At 40.1% G+C, this 25,131-nt stretch overlaps 1 protein-coding gene across 1 annotated transcript; it reads left to right on the top strand.

The window, feature by feature from the left end:
• Positions 1 to 13,419: 13,419 nt before the first annotated feature.
• Positions 13,420 to 24,586, top strand: emp2 (epithelial membrane protein 2). Its single transcript, XM_031728509.2, has 5 exons — positions 13,420 to 13,573; positions 20,754 to 21,047; positions 21,133 to 21,238; positions 21,319 to 21,459; positions 21,563 to 24,586. Exons 2-5 carry the CDS (start codon positions 20,970 to 20,972, stop codon positions 21,730 to 21,732), a joined length of 495 nt encoding a protein of 164 aa, XP_031584369.1. The 5' UTR covers positions 13,420 to 13,573; positions 20,754 to 20,969; the 3' UTR covers positions 21,733 to 24,586.
• The last annotated feature ends 545 nt before the right edge of the window (positions 24,587 to 25,131 follow it).

Here is a 25,131-nt window from a genome sequence, read left to right as displayed (position 1 = left end):
CATTGTTCATGTGTATTACACACCACATTAAGTGGGTCTTCACAGTTCGCAGCTGTTTGTGTTCAAACACGTTTAAACTTTATGAACAAGGCTGCCTTATTGGCTCACTGGTATCACAGGAAAAGGTGATTGTTTGCGAGAGTATCATTTGTCCGCCTTTGTAACCACAAAACAAAATAGATATGTTGTTTGCTCCAGTATGTGCATGTGTCCTTGGATATAACGTGTTAAAAGCCAAAGTAGTCTAATAGCATTACCTAGTACTGTTATAGTAAGCACTCGTTCACATTTCTAAGGTTTGAACCTGTGTGTGTGTGTGATTTTTCAGTGCATGTGCCTTCCCCTCCTCCAACTGTTTGCAGTGTTCAGACTTTGTAATGTGATATTTTCTTTGTGTTGGCCCTCCCTTTGCTAACTGTCATGCTTATTCACACAAACCATTAATAAGCTTTGTGCACCGCTTACCCCTGCTTTGACATGTGTGGCAGCTTGTTGATCTGTTCTCAGACATGTTTCTGTGTCATCTAAGAAGAAAGGAACACAGCTAAAGATGACTGCAAATTACACAGAAAATAAGTGGAGCACACGAGATGCCAAAAGTCAGTTTCACTAAGACGAGCCTAGTGACTGTAATGACTGTATGAAGAGAACAACAGCATTACAACTAGAGTGTACTTAAAATAGCTTTGATGTCCTTCCTGTTTCCTCTTCACAAGTCCTCCCCTGCCCTTTACACCCTTTAATGTCAGGAGTCAAAGTGTTAAAATGGTATAGAAAAGACACTTAAAGCTTGGCATATCCAATGATTCAAAAAAAAAGTTATAAAATAAGCTGTCATGTTGTAGGGGTGCATAGTGCCAGTCTGTTTAAATGGTAAATATAATTGTACATCATCTTTGCAAAATATAGGATCATGGTTTCACTGGTGCCAGTGTACTTCTTGTGCCAATCGCAAGTCCTGATAAATGGAGCTGGGTTGCATCAGGAAGGGCGTCCAGCCTAAAGTCTTGGAGGAATCAAAAACGCAGATCATAAAGAAGGAGGTTTCCATACTGGAACAGTTGGGGCCTGGGTCAACAACAACTGCCTCAGGTGTTGTTGGCCAACAAGGTGAAAACCGTACTTTCGTCCGAAGACGAAGGAAAATGAAGAGAGGAAAGGCATCTTAGGACGCAGTGAGAGAGGAAAAGAGGAAGACGTCAGAGGATGTTCATGGATGTAGTGTTTGACTCAATGTGTTAAGAATGTGTGGTTGATGCCCCACACTGTGTAATTACAGTGTAATTGTGTGAGAAATACATCAGTGTTTTTAATATTAAGAAGACTGCTAATATGTCTGTGAATGTAAAACTTATATTTTAAATAAAAGTTTAGATTTTTCAAGAAGTTGTTTGTTTTTACAACACATAGGACAGTTGTGTAATCAACTAGTTCTCATCTACATAATTACATAATTACATTATATAGTTACATAATTTCCTCTGGGCTCAATTATTTCTCAAATATTTTCTCAAATATTACAGTTTCACAAGATAATTTACTGTAGAAATTACACTATCACTGTAAAGACTTTGTATTAGTAGACTTTAAAAATTACATTATTACTGCAAAGAATGGTGTAAAGATTTACAGCACCACTACAGCATTAAAAATATAGTATGTTACTGTAAAAAATTACAGTAAAAACTAAAATGAATTACAATACGGTGGGTGCGTTTTACAGCAAAGTGCTGTCAACCCTGCTGCTAGTATTTAACTATACAGTTTACAGCTTTATTTTCTTACTGTGAAGACATGCAGAGGGTTGGTGTGATAGAAGAGGATGCCAGGGATAGGATGAGATCGAGAAAGATGATCTGCTGTGGCGACCTTTAAAGGGATTAGCAGTCAAAACTATGAAATGAAACAAACATAAAACCATTTCTATGAATGATTTGAATTGGAGGAAAGATGACATGACAAAAACATGTGTGTACCATTAATCATCACCACATACCATTACGTGTGGCTCCTCTGGGCATTTTAAGTATATGGGGCATTATGTTTGTGTAGGTGTGAAGCTTTTCAGTGATTACACCATCTTCAAATCTCGGTATTACACAGGCAAGACCAGTTAACCAGATACCACATAATGAAGTCAGGCGGATTTTGTCTATTCAGTGAGTGGCGCGCACACACACACACACACACACACACACACACACACACACACACACACACACACACACACACACACACACACACACACACACACACACACACACACACACACAGTCACAGAGTTAGTCAGCACAAAACTCAAGCCATCACACTGGGAGCAGTACCGCACACACATTTACACACACAGCCAGTCTTAACATAACTCACAATTTTCATAATAGGATTAGTAGAGGGAGTTTTCTCTGTGTGTGTGTGTGTGTGTGTGTGTGTGTGTGTGTGTGGGTGTGTATGTGGTGGGCCAGAGATGTCACCCAAGTAAAGAAGAAAGAGGAAGTAAACTGTTTAGAAAAAAAAATATTTGGGTGTTACCAGGATATGAAGTTAACAAGTCAGTGTGAAGAAAATGAAACACAGTTGGAAACAAAGTGTTTGTGGATTTTATTTGAGGTTTTGAAGGGTGAACCCTTCACTTTTTCGTTTCCTAGAGTAAATCAGTAAAACAAAGACGATGTGGCCGCAAATATTAAATTACATCTGATAACTAGGATTCATTCAAGAGTCTTATTGCACTCAGTCACTGTTTTTTTTGGAGAAATCGTTTGACTAAGCTGTGGTGTTATTAATAAGAGTGACAGAGCAGAGCTTGTGTCTATAGATACGCTTCCAAAAACAGAGTTACTTAGTTTTGATTTGACCTCGATGATTTTCCTGCTTCAGATCTTGCCTCTTCACTTTTTTTTTGTTTGTTTGAACTCCTCCTCTTTCTTCTTCTCATATGATATTCTCAGTTGCTATAGCCATGAAAGGTCATCCCCTTGGAGACTGTCTTAAACTGCACCCACATGGCTTCTGTTTCTGGACATTGGCACAGATGTGTTTCACGTTTAAATTTAGTCAACTCAAAAGTGTCTCACACATTTTTGCCTTCAAAACTAACAGAAAAAGGATTGTCATTTTGTCAATGCAACGGAAATGCAAAGTAACCCACTCCCACATTAGGAATAAATACAGGCTATGCAAAACAGCTTCACAACATCATGAGGATTACATTGTGTATGTGTGCATAAATGACTGTGGATGTTGCCCAAGGGATAACGCATGCAAATAAATGATGTTACTCTTCCAAGCCATATTTAATTAATAGCGCACACTGGAGTGATGTATGCCGGTCAACAGATGAGACCACTTGCGGCTTAAAGTTGGGTCACACTCACTGTGTGACGAAATCAAATAAAAGTATATAACAAAAAAAATAAATAAAACTGCGCTCTTTATTTGCAAGAGCCACGCCTTGTTAGTGGCAACTCCCTTTGTTGGTCCGGGGATGCAGACAGCTACACAGTTCTCCTGGAATGCATGGAGTCTCCATTCATTAACTCACACTGACAAATGAGAGGCTGCAAAGAATTAGTTTTATATTGTTGGAAATACACTTCCATGGCTCTTGACCCACTCTGCATTTCTATTGGAAATAGTGGCAGTGATTTATCAGAACATTAAAAAAAACCCAAAACAATTTGTGTAATTCCAACAAGCTTTCTAATGACGTATTTTTCAGCACATCATGAACTTTCTCATGGCAACTTTCTTGTTATTTCCTTAAGTACTCTTTAGGAAGAGTTCTCCAGGACATTTACATTTGGATCTTGGCGGCCTTTTGTTTCGTTCTTTGTCAACATGATCCCACACTGCTTCAATAATGTTGATGTCCAGCCTCTGAGGAGGCCAATCCATGACTGAGCTTGAATGACACACTGAATGAGTTTCCCATTTATGTGCTTGGGATCATAGCCATCCTGTTCTCCATCAAATGAAGCTGTTGGCAGCCAGATGCTTTCCATATGGTATTCCATAACATAATTCCATCAATTTTGACAAGCTCCCCAACACCACTGGCTGAGAAACCATAACAGAGCCTCCGCTGTTTTTAACAAATGGCTGTAGATGCTCACTGTTGTACCTCTCTCCTGACCAACATTCGACACACTGATGATGATTTTAACCAAAAATTCCAACTTTGGAACAACATCCCTCTGTAACACCAGCTCTTGTTCAGCTCAAGTTCTTGTGTAATTTAGCACACCTCAGGCTTTTCTCTCTGTTTCACTTGCTTAAGGATGGGTTCTTCAAAGCCACCCTTCCCCTGGGACCATTTCTGATGAGGCTTTAGTGAACTGCAGATGGAACAACTGAAGGGCTGGATGCATCTTTGAGATCCCGTCTATAGGTTTTTTCCCATTTCTTAACGGCATCATTTTTAGACTCTATTCATTTGCTGTAGAATTTTTAGGCCTGCCAATTCTTCTTTTGTCTTCCACTTGTCCAGATTACTCAAATTTTCTAAAGGCACAGTACACATTGTGCTGAATTTTTAGATGATAGTTCTGTGGGAATCACTTTGTTGGTGCAAAACTGCTATTTTATTGATGTCAAACTGTGTTATCTTTGGTACTTTTTGAAGATTCAGCTAAATAAATGGGGACAGGCTGCTATTAAGAAAGTGCCTAAAGGCACAGTTTCACAAAACACATTTTGCATACAAGGGAAATATCCTACATGAAGAGAAGCAGCATTATACATCATGTACATGCATTTTGTAGAGGGAGAAGAATTTCAGATGGTTCTTGTGGTTATTTTGGTCAGTCTGTAGCCAGAGGAATCCCAGACATCAACTCTGTCTTGATGCTTCCATCCCCCAGCCTCCATTTCATCCACTAACAACCCAAACCACTGACCACATGCACCCCCTGCTCCCAGGACCAAGCTAATTAAATGGTGCCCCCCAAACAAAATCACAACACTGCCATGGCATCTGCTTTGTGTTCATAAGTAAACATGAGTAATCAGAGGGGTTAGTAAACTGGGGACTTTTGTAAGACACAGACAGTGTAATCATTGTGTGTGTAAATGTGAGCTGCTATAATAATACCTCACCTTTGACCTGCAGCCTCCACCACAGTGCAGGGGGATGACACACACACACACACACACACACACACACACACACACACACACACACACACACACACACACACACACACACACACACACACACACACGCACGCACACACAATTTAATACCATGTCAGAGGACATTATCCTGATTTATGGAGACTTACTTTTAGCCTTACCTTAGATTAAGCCTTCACCTTTACAGCATGTGTCCCAAAAAAGGAAGCTGAACCACCGAAACACGAGTACAGTTGGAGGCCGTAACAGGGGTCACGCTCACTAAAGGCTGGCTCGTGCCCCTTGCTCGATTACAGCTGTCACCGTCTGAGCAGAGTACTCCAGGATAACCATTGTTATCTTGCTTGCTCTTTCTGGATTCTTTGTGTCTTCTTGTACTTGGGTGCAACAGTTGAGGCTGAGGGGTGGGGGTGGAGGGGGTGATTATCTTTGTTCCAAAGACCCAAGGACAGGAAGCTGGTTGTGTGTTTGCCCTCGCGTGAGATAGTGTTTACGTAAAGGAAGGAAGATTAGCTTGGCCAGCTGCCTATTTCTGGCCACACAATGTTAGACATGAGAGTATTTTCACTGCGTTCATGTACACATGATGAGAAATACTTTTGTTACCGTACAAATGACAAATGCAATATTTGCCGTTCGCAGATTGTGTTGTCAGTCTGACATCAGGGAATACGCATGCTAACAGGCATGGTAAGTTTTGTGCTTCACAAAAGGAATTTGTGTTTTGCTATTTTTGGACTCACGAATTCGCTTTCCAACAGTCAAGGGGCACAAAGGTCGAGCACAATGAAAATAGCTTGTCCAACAAGAGCATTTTATCATCTACAGCAAGTAACTGTATATTTTTTGTATTTATAAACATGAAACTTACACACATTTGAGCTTAGCTCACTGGATTTCTTCTTAAAAAAAATTAAATGAACAGTTTTTCTGTCAGAGTATTGCATTAAGTCAATTAAACTTCTGGGACATTGATCTGGTCAGTTAAATAGCAGAGGGGGGGTGTTAATCAGGTTCAGCTGCTTTGGTATTAATGAAATTACCAACAGGTGCACTAGAGGGGCAACAATGAGACAAACCCCAACACAAAAATGGTTTTATGTGTGGAGGCCACTCACATTTTTCCCTCCTCTTCTTTTCTTCACTATTTTGGCTGGGGTCAGAGTCACTATTGGTAATATGAGGAAATGCCTGGATCCTACAGAGGTTGCACAGGTAGTTCAACCTTGCTGTGTCAAGAGCATGGACTTGACTGAGAGCTGGGTGTGGTGGGTGTGGCCGTAGAAGGCCCTTAGCAGGCCCTTAGCCCACCAGCAGTGCTGTTATCTGCTTCTTTGTGCAAGGGTGAAAAGGATGAACACTGGCAGACTAGTGTACAGCGTACATTCATACCTGTCTGGCATTCAATATCACCTTGATCTCAAAATATTTGTTTTGCTAATAATTAGGCGATTAGACAACATGCCCATTGTGCACATACCGGGAACCGTGCGTTTGCATGAATGCATATTTTTGTGAGTGATCCGTGTTCATTAGCTTAGAAAGAAATTGCTGATAAAACATGATGACTAACTGCAGATCTTCAATGCTGGCCTTCTTATCAGACCTACAGTTCCAGTTGTCATTTCCTTTTTGACCCGTTGGTTTTTTATGCATTAGGAAGCCGCAGACCTTTTGCTGCCTAAATTACGCAGTCGCTGCTCTCGGTTTCTTCATTTTCTGTTTTATGTGTACCTTTTTTAGGCTCTCTGTGTCTGAAGTTCTGTGCCTCCTGTGGCCAGATGCTTACGCAAATGAATGGAAATCTAGGGATGCAAATCCAATGGAAAGTAGCTTGTGTTTGTCGGTTTGTGTGTGTGTACAATCTTTAGGCTTCAACCAGATTGGCCTGGCTAAACCAGCTCACCAGGGTGGGGTGAGAGAAAGGAAATAATAGCAGGAAAAGTAATGACAGGTGTTTTGCTGCTGAATTATTTCTCTTACTTATACTTGGCATCTAACACAGGCTGATGGTAGGAGCATAAATTTTAACACGAATAAGACGGCCACTTTTCATTATGTCTCTGAAACTGTGGAAACCCCCAAAGTGGTCCTCCTCTTTTCATTTTAAACAGTGAGCCTTGACTTCTAAAACAGGAAGCTTGGATACATTTGTGACTTTCTTTATTGTACAAGTATGTTAGAGGAGTTTTGTCCCTCCTTAACTGAAACTCCCGGATAATATTCTGGCATGAGGTTACTTCGGCCAGTGTTTGAAAGGTCTGGATGACACACATCTTCAGCAAACTGAAAAAAAGTATGATTGTTTGTGTTGCCGTGTAATTCTAAAAGCAAACGCAATTATTTTAAATGTATCTGCATCAGTGTCAACACTGCCTGAGCCTCTCCCTCCGTCTACCAGGGGAGAGGAAGGGAGGGAAGAGAGAGGTGAAGAAAAGAGCCTGACTGCCAGCATTGTTCCACAATCACATCTTTCTGACTCGCTTTCTTTCTCAATGTATAATCTTCTGCATATTTCCCCCCCTGACCAATAATATTGCTTCTGTCCAGCACTATCTTCTATCTCTTGGCTTTGTGTAGTTTTTTCCTGCCTTGTTCATTCTGCCTCCTGCTGATTGCCTAGAGTAGCAGGAGTGAGCGCGGACACATACACTCTTGTACACACTGTGAGAAACAGGAACAGAGGAGGTGGGGGTGCTTCCTGTCTGGCTGGAGATCGTTGTGTTTCTTTGCGCCTGTGTTTGTGTGTGTGTGCGTCTGGCGTGCTTCTAGTGGTAGAAGCACTGCAGAATAAAACGAATTTGGGAGGAGTGGGAGGATTTCAGTTTTAATGGTCACACACAGCATAAATGTCTTTGGATGAGCATTAATATGATTAAGATCAGAACAGAGTGCACAGGGAGGCAATTTTGCATGACTTGTGATTAAGTCAAGAACAATTTTTAAAGGAGTATTTGAGTTTCTTACAGTTTAGACTATTTTGCTATCACTCACAATTTTTAAAATAAAGTGTAAATGCACAATTTAGCAGTTGGGTCTCTGGGACATGAGCAGCAGTACTAACAGTGCATAATTCACAGTGGCCTTCACAGTGTGGGCTGGGTGTGTCTCTTTCTGAAATGAAACTGTTAAAATGCTAGTTTTTCTGAGCAGACTGCTCTCAAGGCAACAGGCCCATGACCATATGCATTTAAATAAATATGTAATTTTATGTTAATCATGCAGAGATCATTGTATTTGGCACACCTGTTCAACCACTCTTTAACACAAATATCCAATCAACCAATCACATGGAAGCAACTCAGTGCATTTAAGCATAAAGACACGGTCTAAACCACCTGTTGAAGTTCAAGAATGGGGACGAAAGATGATTTATCTGACGTTAAACATGGCACGGTTGTTAGTGCCAGCCAAGCTAGTTCAGAAACTGCTGATCTACTGGGATTTTTCCAGCCATCTCAGAGGTTTACAGAGAGTTGTCTGACAAGAAAGAAATATCCAGTGAGCTGCATTTCTCTGGGTGCCGTACAATGTTGATGTGAGAGGTCAGAGAGAGGACAGGAAGGCAACTATAATTTAAACAACCACTTGTTGCCATAAAGGTATGCAGAAGATCATCTCTGAATACACAACACGTCGACTGTTGAAGCAGATGGGTTACAGCAGCTGAAGACCACACTGTGTGTGACAAGTCCTGACAACAGAAGACTGGATCCAACCTCATTAAAGCTGTTCAGGCTGGTGGTGATGGTGCAATGGCGTGGTGGCTATTTTCTTGGCAGACTTCGGGCCCTTTAGCATTATTTAAACACCATAGCCTATGTGAGTGCTGTTGCTGGTCATGCCTGTCGTTAACGTTATCTGAATGGCAGCACATGCTATCACTGGGGTGCAAGCTAACCATGCCATGTCCATTAACTCCCAGACAGAGCACTAGAGATGCTGGTTTTTGAACTTCTGGATCTTGTTTTTATACCTTTTTTTCCTTGGATGGTTAAGATTTAACCCCATTAGTGGATGAGGGTATTCTTATTTAAAGATTGAAATTATTTGCAAATCTTCCCAAACAGCTTTACATCACAAACAGGACAGCAGTAAGAGAGCAAAAATCTAATTCTGCTTTACTAACATCCTCTGCTGCAGGGTTTTGGGTGGAGATGGGTTTTAGCTTTTTGTTACCACCTATATTTCTACAACAATAGCAGGCCACTGATATGTGTCCATAGTGACATACTTGTAAGTGAGTGTGTGTGTGTATTTGCACGAGTAAGTCTCTCATTTTTGTGGTATGTGTGATGGACACCCAACACCTTGCAGAGAGGTGAAACCAGTTTGCATGGTGTGTTTATGCGTTATAGCAGTGGTATAGGGGTCGGACACCTGAGGGGCTACAGAGGATGGGACTGCTTTGTTGTTTAAACAGGTACAGGCTTCGGATGTGCGTGCATCTGCGTGCGAATGTGTGTGTTTGCTGCGCAACATGGGATGTTGAAACGAACAACAAGTGTTCACCAGGCTTAAACCAAAGCAGGCAGACAAAATAAATAAAAAAATTACAAAGATGACAAAAACATCCTGGAATATTGTTTTTAAGTTGCTCTCTTAAAACTGTAGCACAATAGTTAGCTTAAAAAAAAGAAAAAAAAAAGCGTGTTTCTGTGTAGACACGCTTGCTGGAAGAATTCCAATAAGGAGAAAACGTAATGACAGCAAATGAGAGATAATCCATTGTATTAATTGGAATGTGGCACCATCAGCTCCACAGCAGATTCCATCCATTCCTATCCCGTCCTGCACAACACATTATGTGTGCATTCTTAAAAAATATGCATACATTATGTGCAAAACAAGGGAAGCCCAGTGTTTTCTTTGTCCACAATGACCTTCTTCTCACACAGCAACATGACCGGAGTGCCCTGAGGCTTTTTTTAAAAAGGATCCTAGCAGCTTTCCTGCCCAGCCCTGCCCTCTTTGCTATAAAAAATAATGGCATCAAGATACATCAAAGTAATTAATTTCTTCCAAAAAGCTATTGAATTGTCTATTTTAATTATATCCATGTTTAAGTTTAACCAGGACATCCTGAATACACATTCATTTCAATGAAAATCTTACGCTGTCTGGACATGAGCTTTGAAGCTTTATTTAACCAGGATATTAGCATTATGCCTCTAAGCTCCATTTCCTCCTATTGTTTTAAATCAGTGGAGCTCTTGAACGAAGCAGCCCAATGCCATGTGTCTAGCTGGCATAACACTGCTGCCTCACTATGAAGGTGATGCTTAATATCAGCTCTTTTTGCATTTGCAGCCATTCTCGCACCGGCGGCAGCCACGAGCTGCGGCTGCCAGGAAAATGCACGGAATTATGGGCTGCACAATGAGCTCGGACAATGCCTTCTTCATTACCTCGTGCTTGTCTTTACCAACTGCTTCCTTATGACCACAGGAAAGAATTCCACCTTGTCAGAGCGGTTACGCCAGCCAGCAAGGCAGGCGAGACAAAGATGCCCTAACCTCACAATGTAAGATTGGCGAGTATAAAAGAAGTGGTAACAAGAGATGGGATTCCTGATAGTTGTTGAGGTTTAAGTTAGGCTGTCAGTTATTTGCAAATGGCAAGTCTTGATGGGAGAGTTGTTTGCAGACTCAGTCCCACAGCGGATACGCCTTTAGAGATGGGTGTGACATTATATAAACGCCCTTAGTGGTAAATAAATGAAAACACTTATGTGGGAACAATGGAGTAAGTAAAACAAAATGAGAAATTATTTCTGTTTATTCATCTTACCTTTACATGCCTCTCCAGCACATGTTAGCACATTTATGAATAGGTGCATTCTGCTGAAGTCAAACTGTGCTCTCTCACATTTTATTTTTTTCATGTTCATTCTTATTTTGTGTGTGCTTGTTGCATCCGTATTACTGAAGGCTTCATTCACCCCATAAAAGAAAAACTAGCAATAAGGGTTGTTGAATTACTTTCTATGATTCCTCAAGACTTTATATGTGTTTGCATTTACTGGACCTATTCAGATTAGCAATAAGAGTGAATAGATTAACTTTTGAACCCTTTTGTGAACTTGCTTGATGCTCATTTTGTGCTTCTGGTAAGGCGCTCCAACCTCTAGCTTGGTATGAATACTGGAAACAAGAGGAAGCTTTGTCCAAGAATATAAACAAGAACTATGGCACCATGATCTTTAATATTCCCGATCTTCTCATGCAGTCTTGTTATCACCACGCCCTTTAAGTAGACATTGTTAATTCTGATGTTCAGTTTCTGACTTTAGCCTTACATCTAACAAACAGCCTCTAAGTTTCATTATCACATCTACATCTTTGCAAGACACCATCATGCATAAATTGCTAGATTGTTCTGTTACATTAGGCGAATGTTGCAGACCAATGGAACTATGCTGGCCTTAACTAAAACTACATCAACTGCATACCATACAAAAATACACTATATTACCAAAAGTATTTGCACATCTGCCTTAACACACATATGAACTTGAGTGACATCCCATTCTTAATCCATGGAGTTTAATATGATGCTCACCCTTTGCAGATATAACAGCTTCAAATCTCCAGGGAAGAAGAGTTCCACAAGGTTTAGGAGTGTTTATGGGAATTTTTGACCTTTCTTCCATAAGCAAATTTGAGATCAGACACTGATGTTGGATGAGAAGGCCTGGGTTACAGTCCCTGCTGTAATTCATCCCAAAGATTGAGGTCAGGACTTTATGCAGGCCAGTCACGTTCTTCCAAACCAAAGTCGCTCATCCATGTCTTTATGGACTGTGCTTTGTGCACTGTTGTGCAGCCATGTTGGAACAGGAAGGGACCATCCCCAAACTGTACAACTCCTGAAAAACAACCCTACACCATAATCCCCCTCCATCAAACTTTACACTTGGCACAATGCAGTCACACAAGTACCATTGTCCTGGAAAACCCTGACTCGTCCATCAGATTGCCAGGCAGAGAAGCGTGATTTATCACTCCAGAGAACATGTCTCCACTGCTTTAGAGTCCAGCAGTGTCTGATACACGGTCTTGAGCTAATTTGAAACTCACATGGATTTTGGAAGTCTGTAGCGACTAAGTCTGCAGAAGGTTGGTGAGCTCTGTGCACTATGAGCCTCAGCATCAGTTGACTCCACTCTGTGATTTTACGTTGCCAACCAGTTCATATTGTTCCCAATCGCTTTCACTTTGTTATAATACCACTAATAGCTGACTGTGGAATATTTAGTAGTGAGAAAGTTTCATGACTAAATATGATGCACAGGTGGCATCCTATGACAGTGCCACGCTGGAACTCACCGAGCTCCTGAGAGCAACCCATTCTTTAAAAAAATGTTTGTGAATGTAGAAGTGATTGGAACACCTGAATTGAATGATTTGAATACTTGTGAATACTTTTGGCATTATAGTGTACTTTTGCAGGACATATCGGAGTGGTAGAGATTGGTAGTGCTTGTCAGCAAACAGACACAGGGCAGGATTCTGATTGCAAAGCAGCGACTTGTGAGAGCTTAAAGAGGGAGATCTCGTTTTCTGTGCTTGTCTTTTCATGATTGCTCTTTGTGTGGATGTAAACCGTGGGCCTTCCAAGAAGCAGTTGTTTTAAATTTGTGGCAGAAACGAAGAGAAAGAACTTTTAATTATAACAAGCTGTGGCAGCCCGCCAAGAAAGCAGTGCTATACTTGGAAACCAAACTTTATGAGCAGAAAATCCAAACGCTGCCCACACTGGGCCTCGGAGGTAAAGTCCAGAAATACCACAACAATGAAAAAGGAGTGTTTAAGGTGGATAAGAGTACAAAAGGGGGGGAAAGTCCAGCAAACGCAGCAAAGCAGCAATTCCAAATATTTTGACCTCTAAAATGAAGGAATACTTAAAAAAAACCTCTAAATTAAAGGAAACACAGGTAACAGAGACAACTGTTTTTTCGCTCCTCGCCACTTTTCAGTATTCCTTCTTCATTCCTTCCTTTCCTTCACTTTTCATCCCCTTTTATCTCTTTAATTTCCTTTTGTCTCCCTCCCTGTCCTCGGACTCCTTCCGTTTGTTTTCTCTCATTCAGACTGTAGCCCTGTGAGGAAATATAAACTTTCTAACTTCCTCCCTTAACGATTTTTTTCACCATACTTTTCTTTTCTTTTCCTTTCTTTTCTTTTTCCCGCCGGGCCCCAAATTCCTGTCACCTATCATCGACACGCACGCGCGCACACGTAGACCTCGAATCCAAACCACACCCAGCAGGTCTCCCTCCCTCGCGCGCTCTCGACGGCCGGGCTAGCGGACGTGCATTTGTACTTTTTTTTTTTTTGGGGATTACTAGTGAGAACGACAGCTGCTGTTTTGTCACGTTGGAGGCTGTTTCTTGCGAGTATTTTCCACAGAAGAGTTGTTTTTCGTGCTTGGACCAAATTCGGTGAGCGAACTTTTCTTTCCCGATAACTTTTATTTTAAGTTTAGTTTGGCGCTTAAATGCCAAACGGAACTTTCTATGTGGGATTTGTGGCATCACTCAGAGGAACTTTATGTGTTTGAAGTGCAGCATAGCGTGTTTACTGCTCTAGAAGACAGCTGTCTAAAAAATATAAATAAATACATTAATTAATAAATTAAAACAACAAAAAATATATATAAATAAACAAAACCTTAAAAAAATATATATTTTATGGTGTGTATCTGTTTAAACGTATTTGGACAGTAGGCCGTCTCTTACTGTTTGTTACAGGGTTTAAGGGTCCCTTACTGCCGTGTTTTGCCCTGTGGGTATTTTTACACAGATTGTAACTCAGCTCCAAGTTCAGACATTGGAAATAAAAGGGGCGTTGTCAGCCAATTTGACTCTGTGTGGGAGTAAAACGTATTTTTAAGTCCAGTGAAAGAAACTTTAGTGTGTTGGGAAGGAGGATAAACAGAGTTATTTTCCTTTTTTTCTTTCGTTTTTTTCAATGGACGCTGGAAATATGCGCCTGAGAACTCTGGGACTTAAAGATCGGGCTTCCTGCAACATGACACAGAAGGCTGTTATGTTGCTGTGGTTGTGGTTTCTGGGACTATGCTTTATATATGTTGCTTATAATATATTTTAGGTGCCATCTAAATGCAGTACACACACTGTAATGCCTTTATCCCTGTCTTTAAGTTTTTAATAGGGTAGATCCTTGTTGCTCTTCATGCCTGTCGCCCTCTTGTGGATAGAAAACAACATTAGACTTTGTTATTTTAGGTTTCTGTGGTTACAGATTCTTTAGCTCCAGCAACAGATAAGATAAAAGTATAGAGAAAGATATGAGGACACATGAAATGGGAGGGTTACAGCTGAACTGCAATAATGTGGACACACTGGATGGCGTGGGCAAAGCTAAATTGGCGGGAGGGGGGCTCTGTCAAGTTGCAACACACTCCTGAAAATAGGAACTGAGACATCAAAGCGTTATTTACTCCAGCCTCAATGCCACTTGTGGTATAGACCATGCTGCAATCACAATATGGTAAATGGCCTGTATTTGTATAGCGCTTTACACTACATTCAGTCATCCACCCATTCACACACTGGTGATGGCAAGCTACATTGTAGCCACAGCTGCCCTGGGGCGCACTGACAGAGGCGAGGCTGCCGGACACTGGCGCCACCGGGCCCTCTGACCACCACCAGAAGGCAACGGGTGAAGTGTCTTGCCCAAGGACACAACGACCAAGACTGTCGGAGCCGGGGCTCGAACCAGCAACCTTCCAATTACAAGACGAACTGCCAACTCTTGAGCCACGATTGCCCCACAATAAGATATATTTTGAGTAGAAATCTGGTTTCCATTTCTCTTAATAATCCCATACAGGGAATATACATGTGAACAAGTGCGTTAAGCAAGACACTGAGTGAGCAGATGGATGGATAAATTGCTAAATACAGGAATGAAGCTAAACGTGGCTGCATTTTGATGGACACCATCATCCCACCATATAGAAGGTGGTGTGTTTTCGTCCCATCAGAGTCAAGTTTTAGAGGGCGAGAGGGTTTGGATGTATAATTCAGGGAGAATAACTCCTGAAGCATTTTCCCTCTTACACTTATGTTTTGTGACACGAGGTAGAGAGCCACAAGCATTTCCCCTCATACTGAATGTGGCACGCGGAAAGGCATGAGTGACATATGATAGGAGGGGAATTAGACAGCAGGCTTATGGAGAGATTTTAAGCGTCGCTGACCGATGAAAGCAATTAGGGAACAAGTGTGAAGTGACTGACAGAAGAACAGAAAAAGATGAACAACATAAATAAATGGGGATGGAGATGTGAGTGGAGGTCTCCTTTTCATCTCTCTGTCAGGTGTTACTTAACCTCTCTCTCTCTGTCTGTCTCTCCATGTGGAAGTTATTACTCAGCACTGTCACATTAGGAATGTGTGAAGAAAAGCACGTACACACACCTAAAAACCATGTTAGCGTCCAAAATGAAAGGATGCCTGTGTTGAAGTATTTGAAGCCAGAAGGAAAACAGTTGTGTATATGTGTGCAGATTCTTCTTATTTTTGGGCTCTTTTGCAACTTCATGTTACTCTTTTCTAGTACTCAGGAAAACTTGATATTGTGTGAGTCTTTTTGTCTATTTGGTATGTGAATATGTCATTTGTATGCATTCACAGACAAATAACACAAATAACCCCCGAAATAACTGGTCTATCTGCAATTTCATAGACTGTATTGTACACTCTTCCAATATTTTAGTATGGATGGCAAGGAATAGAGCAACAGTCAGGCCAGAGGACTACTTTTATTGAATATTTGAAGCCTAATGTTGTGTTGTCCCATTAAAGCTAGTCCCTGAAAGATGAAGCCAGGTCGGGCCTCCTCAACACAGACGTTTAAAGTCTCACCAATCCTTGTTGTGTCCTTCAAATTCAGTCAGACGCTACATGACTTGGAGTCATTTAAATGCCCTTAAAACAGCACAGTACTGTTGACTTGCTACACAATATACAGGGTTTGATCTACAAATGTAGCCAAACACTCCCTAAGGATGAACTGAGATGTTTCCCCATGTAGTAATTGTAAAGTTGCATCTGGAATGCAGCATCATATCTAAAAAAAGACCTCTTATAGATACATATTGCTTCATTTCTGCCATCAGTCCTGGGAAAGTGTTAAGATAAGCCAAAGCTTGGCCTGTAAGTTGTATACACACAGAAAGATTTGGTTCCCCTTTGCTATAAATGAATCTTATCATATCTAAATTTAGCATTATGACCAAATCTATGACCAAATCACTGAAAATGAGTCTTAATTTCTCATGGAGATTGAGTTTTTCATGAGCAAATGTTTCTTAATTGTCAGCTTAAGCTGCTTTGAATATTTGTGCATATACAAAAAGGAGTATTCAAGAGTAAAGGCAGATGAGGGCCAGAGGGCTCCACTGGAAGTCTTCTATCCCTTCTCTCTTCTTTTTTTCCTCAATCTGATTTTCCATGGCCAAAGACACAGAGAGAGAGATAAGTAGAGAGAAAGAGAGAATGGGACAGTGAGAGAGGCGGGGGAGTGAGATGCAGAGGCCCAGTTAAGTCTGTGGCTTTGTGTTTTATGAAAAGAGAAAAAAAGGACATTAAAAGTCAGCATTTTCCACCAGACAAGGGAATCAGTCGACATGAGCACACACATATACACACTTGCACTCTTCCACTGACTGAGTCCCCCCCCCAGTCTCCTATTATAAGGCTGAGTGGAGAGGAGGAATGGCTTCATTTGTGGTGTTTGTCAGCGTGTGTGTATCTGTCTGACAGGGAAGGTAACTGGAGTTATCTGTCATTGTGTTTCTCTGCTTACACTTAACCGTATGCCAGAGTTTCCTAAAGTTAAACACAAAGAGAACTGTCACAGATTGTACAAACAAAACACAGGATAATATACTTACTGTAAAATGACCTGAGTTATACTGCTGCTGATGTGGAGAAAAGCTAAGCTTCACTTTTTGTTCTTTTTTCTGACTAGAGACTTTCCATGGTCGTTTTTTTGTGCTGCGAAGGTCTCATAAAACTAAAGCCCCTAAACCATGTAACCCCCTTGGAATAGCTCTAAAAACACTAGCCTCACAGGGAAAACATAACAGCAAAAATTCAGCTTCTGTAGGTTACCCTTTAGCAGCTACATTTTTCTTGTGAACATAGTGAATATCACATCTTAGTCCAGATTACATTTGTTAATGACCACGACAAAGATGGCGTTACAATAGATTTGTTATTACTTGTTCTGGTGGCGCACACCTCACAGTTAGGGCAAATAAAATCTGTCTGTTATGATAGATAGGGTGTGACAAATTGTGCTGTGTCGGTGTGAAACATAACAGAGAAGCACGGCTAATGTATGCAACATGAATGTGGATAGTGTGTGTCTGTGTGTCAGCTGTTGCCTGATGTCAGAGGTGAGACAATTCATACTCTACTATCAGCGCTGAGGGAAACCCATTAGGGTCGCTGGGAGTGCAGGGTCCACATTTAGGCTGATGTTAGGGTGTGTTTGTAGTAAGTGTTGTTTTCTTTTCTTTAATCATGCTCATGATAATCGGGGGCTGGCAGTCAAAGTAATGAAGATCTTTACAGCGCAAGCAATCACTAACGCAAAAGACACTTATTTCATTTACTTTCAGTTATTTACAATTTCCTTATGCGAATCGTATGTTTTTCTTATATATAACTCGGCTCCCAAATTTTTGTGGTTTTGCATTCTGTGTATGTGTGCATACATCAAAGTCTGCACGACTGTACTCAGTATGTGCCTCTAGGCTCATGTTTTTGTTTTTCTGCCTTCCCTCAATTTCCCTCCAATTGGGTTCCCTTCCTTGTTTCTCTGTTCCCTCCCTCCTCCCGTGCTCCTCCTCTCTTCGCTGAGATGAGAAGGCAGCTGCAGACAGTAGAAGATCCAGCTGTGTGTGCCCACATGTGCATGTCTGGGGGATTATTTTCCACTCTAAAGAATGTCCCTGCAGGTCAGATTAGGCTCAAAGAGATGCTTTGCACTGGAAGTGAATTAAATTATCTTTTTTTTTTTTTTGCTACTCACACACAACTATATGTTCACACACATCTTTGAGAAAACAGTCTTCTTAGTTGCGAAATATAAACTGCATTAAGTGGTCGTTTCCATGGAGAACTGTGTTTGTGTGGACATCGAGAGAGCTGCCGTACAGTAGCTGCTTTATATATAAGGTGTCCCATTTAAACACACAAAGACACCAAACTACCATATAAACCCAGACATCGCAGGCTTTTATTGCCTCAAAGCGTTTATGTGGAGAATAAATATTTAGCAGGCTCACGTGCGACTGGATTTTCACTTCCATTTCTTTGTAGTTTTTTTCCCCACAACCTCAGGTCTCAGTTTAAATGAGTCTTACCAAGCCTTTGTCTTCTCCAGTTTGATTTTCAGAACAGTATCATTATGATCTTTTGGCTTGAAAAGCCCTTACTGTTTGCATACTTGTTGGAAACCTGAGCCCTGTGCTTTTAGATGGCTGTTGTTATTTTCCTGCTTCCTTTTCACTATTTACCACCTGGTGCCCCCTTCCCCCCTACTCAGACAGGGAGGACCTATCCTTTGGCATATCACACAACCACATACTCGCACACAAAAATGGTGACCTGCTTCCTGTTGGTGGGCAGAGACTGTTTTTACTGTGACTCCATTTTGGCGGGGAAGACTAATTCCTCTGCAGTCTGGCTGGGGCTGTGTGTGTGTCTGTGTGTGCGTGTGTATGCTCACATGCTTTTAAATATGTTTGCGTCTCTGCCTCGTAAGCTTCTGAACCTTTGGTGGGAGGCACTTCCAGAAATCAAAATCATATGTTTTGTTTTATGTGCGTTATCTCCACGGTACAGTTTGATGTGTGACACTGTGTGACGCAGATGCTTGTCAGTATGAGTTTCAGAAATGTAGGCCTACATTTGCAGGCACATTATATTATAAAGTGTCATTAAAGCTGTGCTGTAAAATGTCACAGTTGAATTGTAGATTTTGGAATCCTGTCTTATGTGAGTATTTGCGGCCAAATAACCGAATGATGCTGACAAGGCATTTTTTTTAAGCTGAGCGAAACTCTACCCTGGATTAACTCACACATGGTTTTCTGGGTATGCTTGCGTTTTTTTTCTTTTTAATAGAATCCATATTTTTATTCACTCTGAGGAATTTGTCTGTAGAATACACAAATAAAAACTAATGAAAATAACAAAAGAAAATAAATCAGGCGCAACCTTGCAGAAAGAGAACACAATAACTTACTGTTCAAATAGCTGCCTGTTCAGACACAAATACGTCTTGTCCTAACAGATACACTCAACCTGTTATGACTGTCAACAGTGATTTGTGAAACCATACACTTCTGGACATTCAGTTTGTATCATACTGCTACAAAGGCTAAGGTCACACTGCAGAAAACACAGGAATAAACTGGTATTTGAACCCGCACACCGAGTGCCCTTGGTTCATTTAAAATATGTAAACTTTATGGAATTGTATCCACGACAGTGCATCTTGATTTACTGGCATTCTTTTTATCAAATTTGTAACTGATTATTGTGTATCATTGTGTTGGTTAATGTCAGGTTTTAACAAAACTGAGATTTAACCCCCCCCCCCCCGAAAAAAAAAAAAGTTTACTGCTGAGTCCTCGCTGCCATAAAGTCTGAATAAAGGCCTTTAATCACTGTAAAGTATACACTACGCTCCCACACATTGTAAATGTGTATATATACTGTGTAAAACACCCACTCTTTCTTTGACACACATGTACACATGATTTGCTGGACAAAACACAAGATGCGTATTTTCTTTAATTTAAGGGAAGGCTCTGAGGCTGTCTGACTGTTTCCTTGACAGCTGTTTGGATATAATGTAACAGAATACACATAGACGGACTGTAATTGAAGTTTTTAGCGATGCTGTATCGACATATTTTCTAAATAGTTAAAAAATCCTGTCAGTGCCATATTATGATACATTTCATTTCTATACATAATTTATATTTTGTTCTGTATGTATGTTATTCTGTAGATATTGTAATTACTGCTTGCTTTTCTTTGAGCGCTGATATGGGACAGTACTCCAGTTTCATTGTACTGTTGTACAAAGTATGACTGTGCAATGACCAATAAAGAGTTAAAGACTGTATTGACATGCCCAATGTTAGTTATTTGGCATTATATGTATGTTGGCACATATTAGCTCATAAATTAAAATGAAAAAAGTAAAGATGACACGGGAGAAACGCCCTTCAAACTATGAGTGCTGATCTTGCATCATTTGTCCACCACGCTGCAACTCTGCACTCAACAGTCAGGCAGAGCGTAAACGTCTAATCGACTACTTGTGACAATAAAGGAAGATTTTTTTAAACAGCATTGTCGTATTATCTTAGCAAGGACTCATGAACAACTACATATAAGAAATTTTCTTGGACATCTGTTTCTGTTTTGTGTATCGATACGAGCTGAATTTTTACATCACCAAATATCGATATTGCTCTTGATCATGCATGATGATGATGATGATCTAAGAAATCATTTCTTTTTTTTAAAATTTACTCAGCTATTACACTCATGTTGCTTCCAACAGGTTCTTTTCATGTGAGCGACCTTGATCCATTCCTCACTATCAGTCTGCAACCACGCCTGTCTGACAGCCACCATAAACATACAGAAGTGGTTCCACCAAAACTGACAATCAGCCAGCGGGAGAAACAAACAGCGAGGGGAAACAGCCTGCAGGGTATTTAACCAGTTTGACCGACAGGTGACAAAAAGCAGATAGAAGTTAGACAGAAGGGCAGTCATGTTGTTCATCTTAGCCTTCATCATCCTCTTTCATCTGGCTGCAGCCATCCTGCTCTTCATTGCCACCATTCACAATGTAAGTACACACTGAAAATAAACACTCTTTTTAACATAAATCATTTCAATTTTTTTAACAATACTTGTGTCTAACCCTAATGTAGGCGTGGTGGGTGGTATCAAGACCTGGCGTTAACATTATTAGTGACTTATGGTACACGTGTAACACCACCTGCCAATTTATTGAGGACAGTCACACTGTGAAAGCAGGTAAGACACTGTGCATACTTCCTATATCTGTGTAAATGTATGTCTGGGTATGTTACACCTTCTAACTTCTCTCTCCTCAGCTTATCTGCAGGCAGTCCAGGCTACCATGATCCTTGCCACTATATTGTGTTGCGTCAGCTTCTTCGTCTTCATCCTTCAGCTATTCAAGATCAAACAGGGAGAGCGATTCATTTTAACAGCCATTATCCAGATATTGGCATGTATGTAAAACACATCTAACTTTTAATGTTCTAATGCAACTTATATCCACTATCCGTGTGTATGATTTCCATCCTTCTCCTCATCCTTTCTCTCATCTCCCAGCTTTATGTGTGATGATCGCGGCGTCCATCTACACGGCCGAGAACAAAAGCTTTCATAAGGGTGACCTTCAGGAAGGCTCATTCGGCTCCTCTTATGTTGTGGCGTGGATCAGCTTCCCCATGACTCTCATCAGTGGCCTCATGTACCTGGTGCTCAGGAAACGCAAATAGACACAATAGGCTTTACATAAACAATATTCAAATTCTATAAATGGAAACTTGAACATATGTGAGTGCAAACAAACAATTTTCCTCATCTAACATTCTTGTTTTAACCCTTATTTTTTATTTTCTATTGGAATCTGCTTCAAATTTTGCATAATTTCAAATCACAGGTGCAAATCTAGAAACCATTTAATACTTTTTTGGTCCATCTTATGCATGACCTTCTTGTTCCTGATGGTACATTGTTCTTACTGAATGTGGCAAAGATGACTCTTCAGATTCAAGTCCTTTAGAAACATGGCAGTCCAATTTTTGTGTGGTAGCCACTGCAGTATGTTTCTGGAATTATCTAAGGCGAGAAGTGCACTGTGATTCACATTTGATCTGCAGTGCCTTGTTTAAACAGTGTAACCTTACTTTTGTGGCACACTGTGCTGGTTAGACCCATTTACATAAGGTCAAATCAACTCGATGCAAATGCACACCACAAGTGCCTAGGTGCCTTCATCACCCAGCTACTGCTCTGCATAGACGAGGCTCCAGAGGATCCTTGCTGCATTTTGTGAGAACTTACCTTCACCTTCCTCCCTTTCCCTTGCCAAAAACACAAGAAGAGAGCTCTGCTTTGTCTCCCCTTGTTGTGTCGCTGTCTCCTGCTTTCCACCAACTCCAGTCACAGGACTGTTTCATCCGAAAGGATAATAGTGGAAGAAGGAAAAGGTGTGGAGGCTTGTCTGACTCGGGGACATCTCCTAGACTTTCTAAAGGCTCATTGTTTTTCTTTTTGTGAAGCTATAGTTGACAGACTTTATTTTGTACATATTTGCTGTGTGTGTATAGTTGAGGTTAGACTCAAATGATACAAATTTTATATATCTATAAAATAAAAGGCATATAAATAAACATATATTAACCACAGCATAGAAGTGTAGTGAATCAGTAGTTAGAGATACAAGATGTAGGATTTTAACCTTTTTGTTATGTTCTTATGTTACTATTTGTGTTTTAATGGTTAGAAAGGAACCAATGATTTGCTGTGATATTTGGGATTTAAAATGACGTAGAAATGTGTAAACTTCAAAGAAGAATGAACATTTCTTTGTTATTACTATGCTTGTTTTGTTCACAGCTTCTTTGAAGCTATTCTTTTGAAACCACTGTTTATTAGATTATAGCATCATGCGACTGGCGATATATGAAGTAATTACCATATTTTTCCCCTCTCTGGCTGGGTTACTGCTTGGTCCATTACTGGAACATTTCTAGCATCTCTGTGCACTTACTCATTTGCCAACGTTTAATAATAAGCTGGATGTTATACCTGCCAGCAGTTCCTTGCATTACTTTAAAAGAACTGAAACCAGCATGGGGAATCAGTGATTATAGTTGAGCTGGATTACTTCAGAGATGCACTGTGCTGACTTTTTGTAAACAGAAATGTTAGATAAAGCTTGGACTACAGGAGTTTGTAACCTGCTAACTCACCAGTGATGAAGATTTGGGGAAAAGGTGTGCAATTGAAGTTATTTAGCTTTACTATCCCAAGTCGATACTTGAAAATGAACAAAACGGCGTGTTAAAGGCCAAGATTACCATGTTATTCATGCGTTTTGTCAAGTTGTCATCATTAGTGTTTCACTTAGTAAAAAGCCTCTTGTAATTAAATGCCTTTTATCAAAAATGTTTGTTAATGTTGACTCTACTTTAGTTATAATGTAATGATTTTTAAAGCAGACCAATATTTAATTGTGGATAAATCAGCGTTTTGAACGTGGCATCTGATCAGATAAGTTAAATGAACATATTTTCCCCATGGAGTGTGTTGTTATTTATTCATCTAGATTGCTTTGGCATGAGTCACCCTAGAAATGTCCGCCTCCTCAGAGCAAATTCCCACCCTTTAACCAAAACAAACAAATAAAAATACTCTGGTCTTTTCCTTTTTAGAAGTCATGACCCAGTTATAAAAAAATTCTATTCGTAACAAGATTTGTGAACTCTTTTTGTGAGTAACTGGGTTATGATTCTGAGAAAGCCATCTTTAGCACCAGAAAACAAATGCCATGCTATCTGGTTTTATTTTATCCAGAGAAAGCAGACGTTTCTACAGCAGATGGCTCCAAAACTGGGCAACTCATACCAAATCAGTCTTTATGGCACTGCAAAGTAAAAATGATATAGAGTTTGTCCCTTTCATTTCAGTTGTAGATATTCAACATAAAACATGTTATTATCTTTAGAGTGAATTTATTAGTATACTTTTCTTGTAGTGTGTTTTATACCCATGTAGATGTCATAAGGTTATACTGGCAGAAAGAATTGAGTTGTTGAAACCAAAACTGTATTTATGGGGATTTCTTTCTTTTTTGCATCTGAAATATATCTAATGTTTAATGAAGTATTAATTTCACATTGATTTAAAGTCTCATGTTGCTCCATAATGTTGTCAGTGTATATTTTGCTGCATTGAATTTTTTTCCGCAGGTTGGCAGTTTTTCAGTTTCCAGTTTCTGCTTGTTAAAGGCTCATTTCCTTGTATTGTTTTAAAAGCCAATTAAATTACAACATACTATTTATTTTGTCCTCTGTTGCAGCTTCTGTGGCAGCTTCAGTGATTTGTTAACATTTTTTGTCATGTGGTCACATCAGATTGAACGTTTGTCTGCTACTGACACCTAGTGGACCAGCAGAAAACTACACCATGTGTACAAGCTCGTCTTATCTTCGAGCAACACACTGGTCAAACATCCAGTAGATTTATGAACAAATACTCAGCCCCAACACATGAATTTATCTGTGCTTATTTTGCTTTTACCCTTCGAAAAATGCCTTTGAATAAATAAAACTTATTTGTTTGTAACTAGTGTGCTACTGAGTATTAATGTGTGCATATGTACTTGCTTGTCTTTTTCTCTTTTCCCATGTTGCAGTGTACTACTATTACTTTCCATATTTTAGACTTTATAGTAAACTTTCATGGGAATTACACTTAAGATTACCTCTGAGTGCAACAGCATTTTCCATATTTATTAAACCTTCTGCATCGTTTATCACTTTTGTTTCAAAGATGTCAGATGAATGAAGTGATGATGACAAAGTTTAAAGGTGTCATTGCTCAGTTTTTGTTTTTTTGGGTTTTTTTGCAGTTTTGTTTCAGGTTTTTAATAAGGGAAAACAATCTGTCCAAATCTACCTGGCCCTGTGTGAGAAAGACATTGATTCATCAGCTCTGATTTCTGCAAGACCAAGAACTCAATTAAATAGAACCTGTCCGACAATGTGAAGCAGACGAAGATCTTAAAAGATCTTAAAATAGAACACAGTATGAAACGATCTAAAGAAACACCCGAGAAACAAAGTCACAGACCAGAAATGGTTACAAAGCTGTGTCTAAGGCTCTGGGAC

This window comes from Oreochromis aureus, linkage group 4, assembly GCF_013358895.1.
Source record: "Oreochromis aureus strain Israel breed Guangdong linkage group 4, ZZ_aureus, whole genome shotgun sequence".
Classification (NCBI taxonomy): Eukaryota; Metazoa; Chordata; class Actinopteri; order Cichliformes; family Cichlidae; genus Oreochromis; species Oreochromis aureus.
Note: the sequence above shows the minus strand (reverse complement) of the source record. Positions and strands in the feature narration are given on the sequence as shown.

Excerpts from the sequence above, each read along its gene's own strand:
- emp2 (XM_031728509.2), top strand. The coding sequence starts at position 20,970 with ATGTTGTTCATCTTAGCCTTCATCATCCTCTTTCATCTGGCTGCAGCC. Across the intron at positions 21,048-21,132 it reads TCATTGCCACCATTCACAAT|GCGTGGTGGGTGGTATCAAG; the intron begins GTAAGTACACAC and ends ACCCTAATGTAG. Across the intron at positions 21,239-21,318 it reads CAGTCACACTGTGAAAGCAG|CTTATCTGCAGGCAGTCCAG; the intron begins GTAAGACACTGT and ends CTCTCTCCTCAG.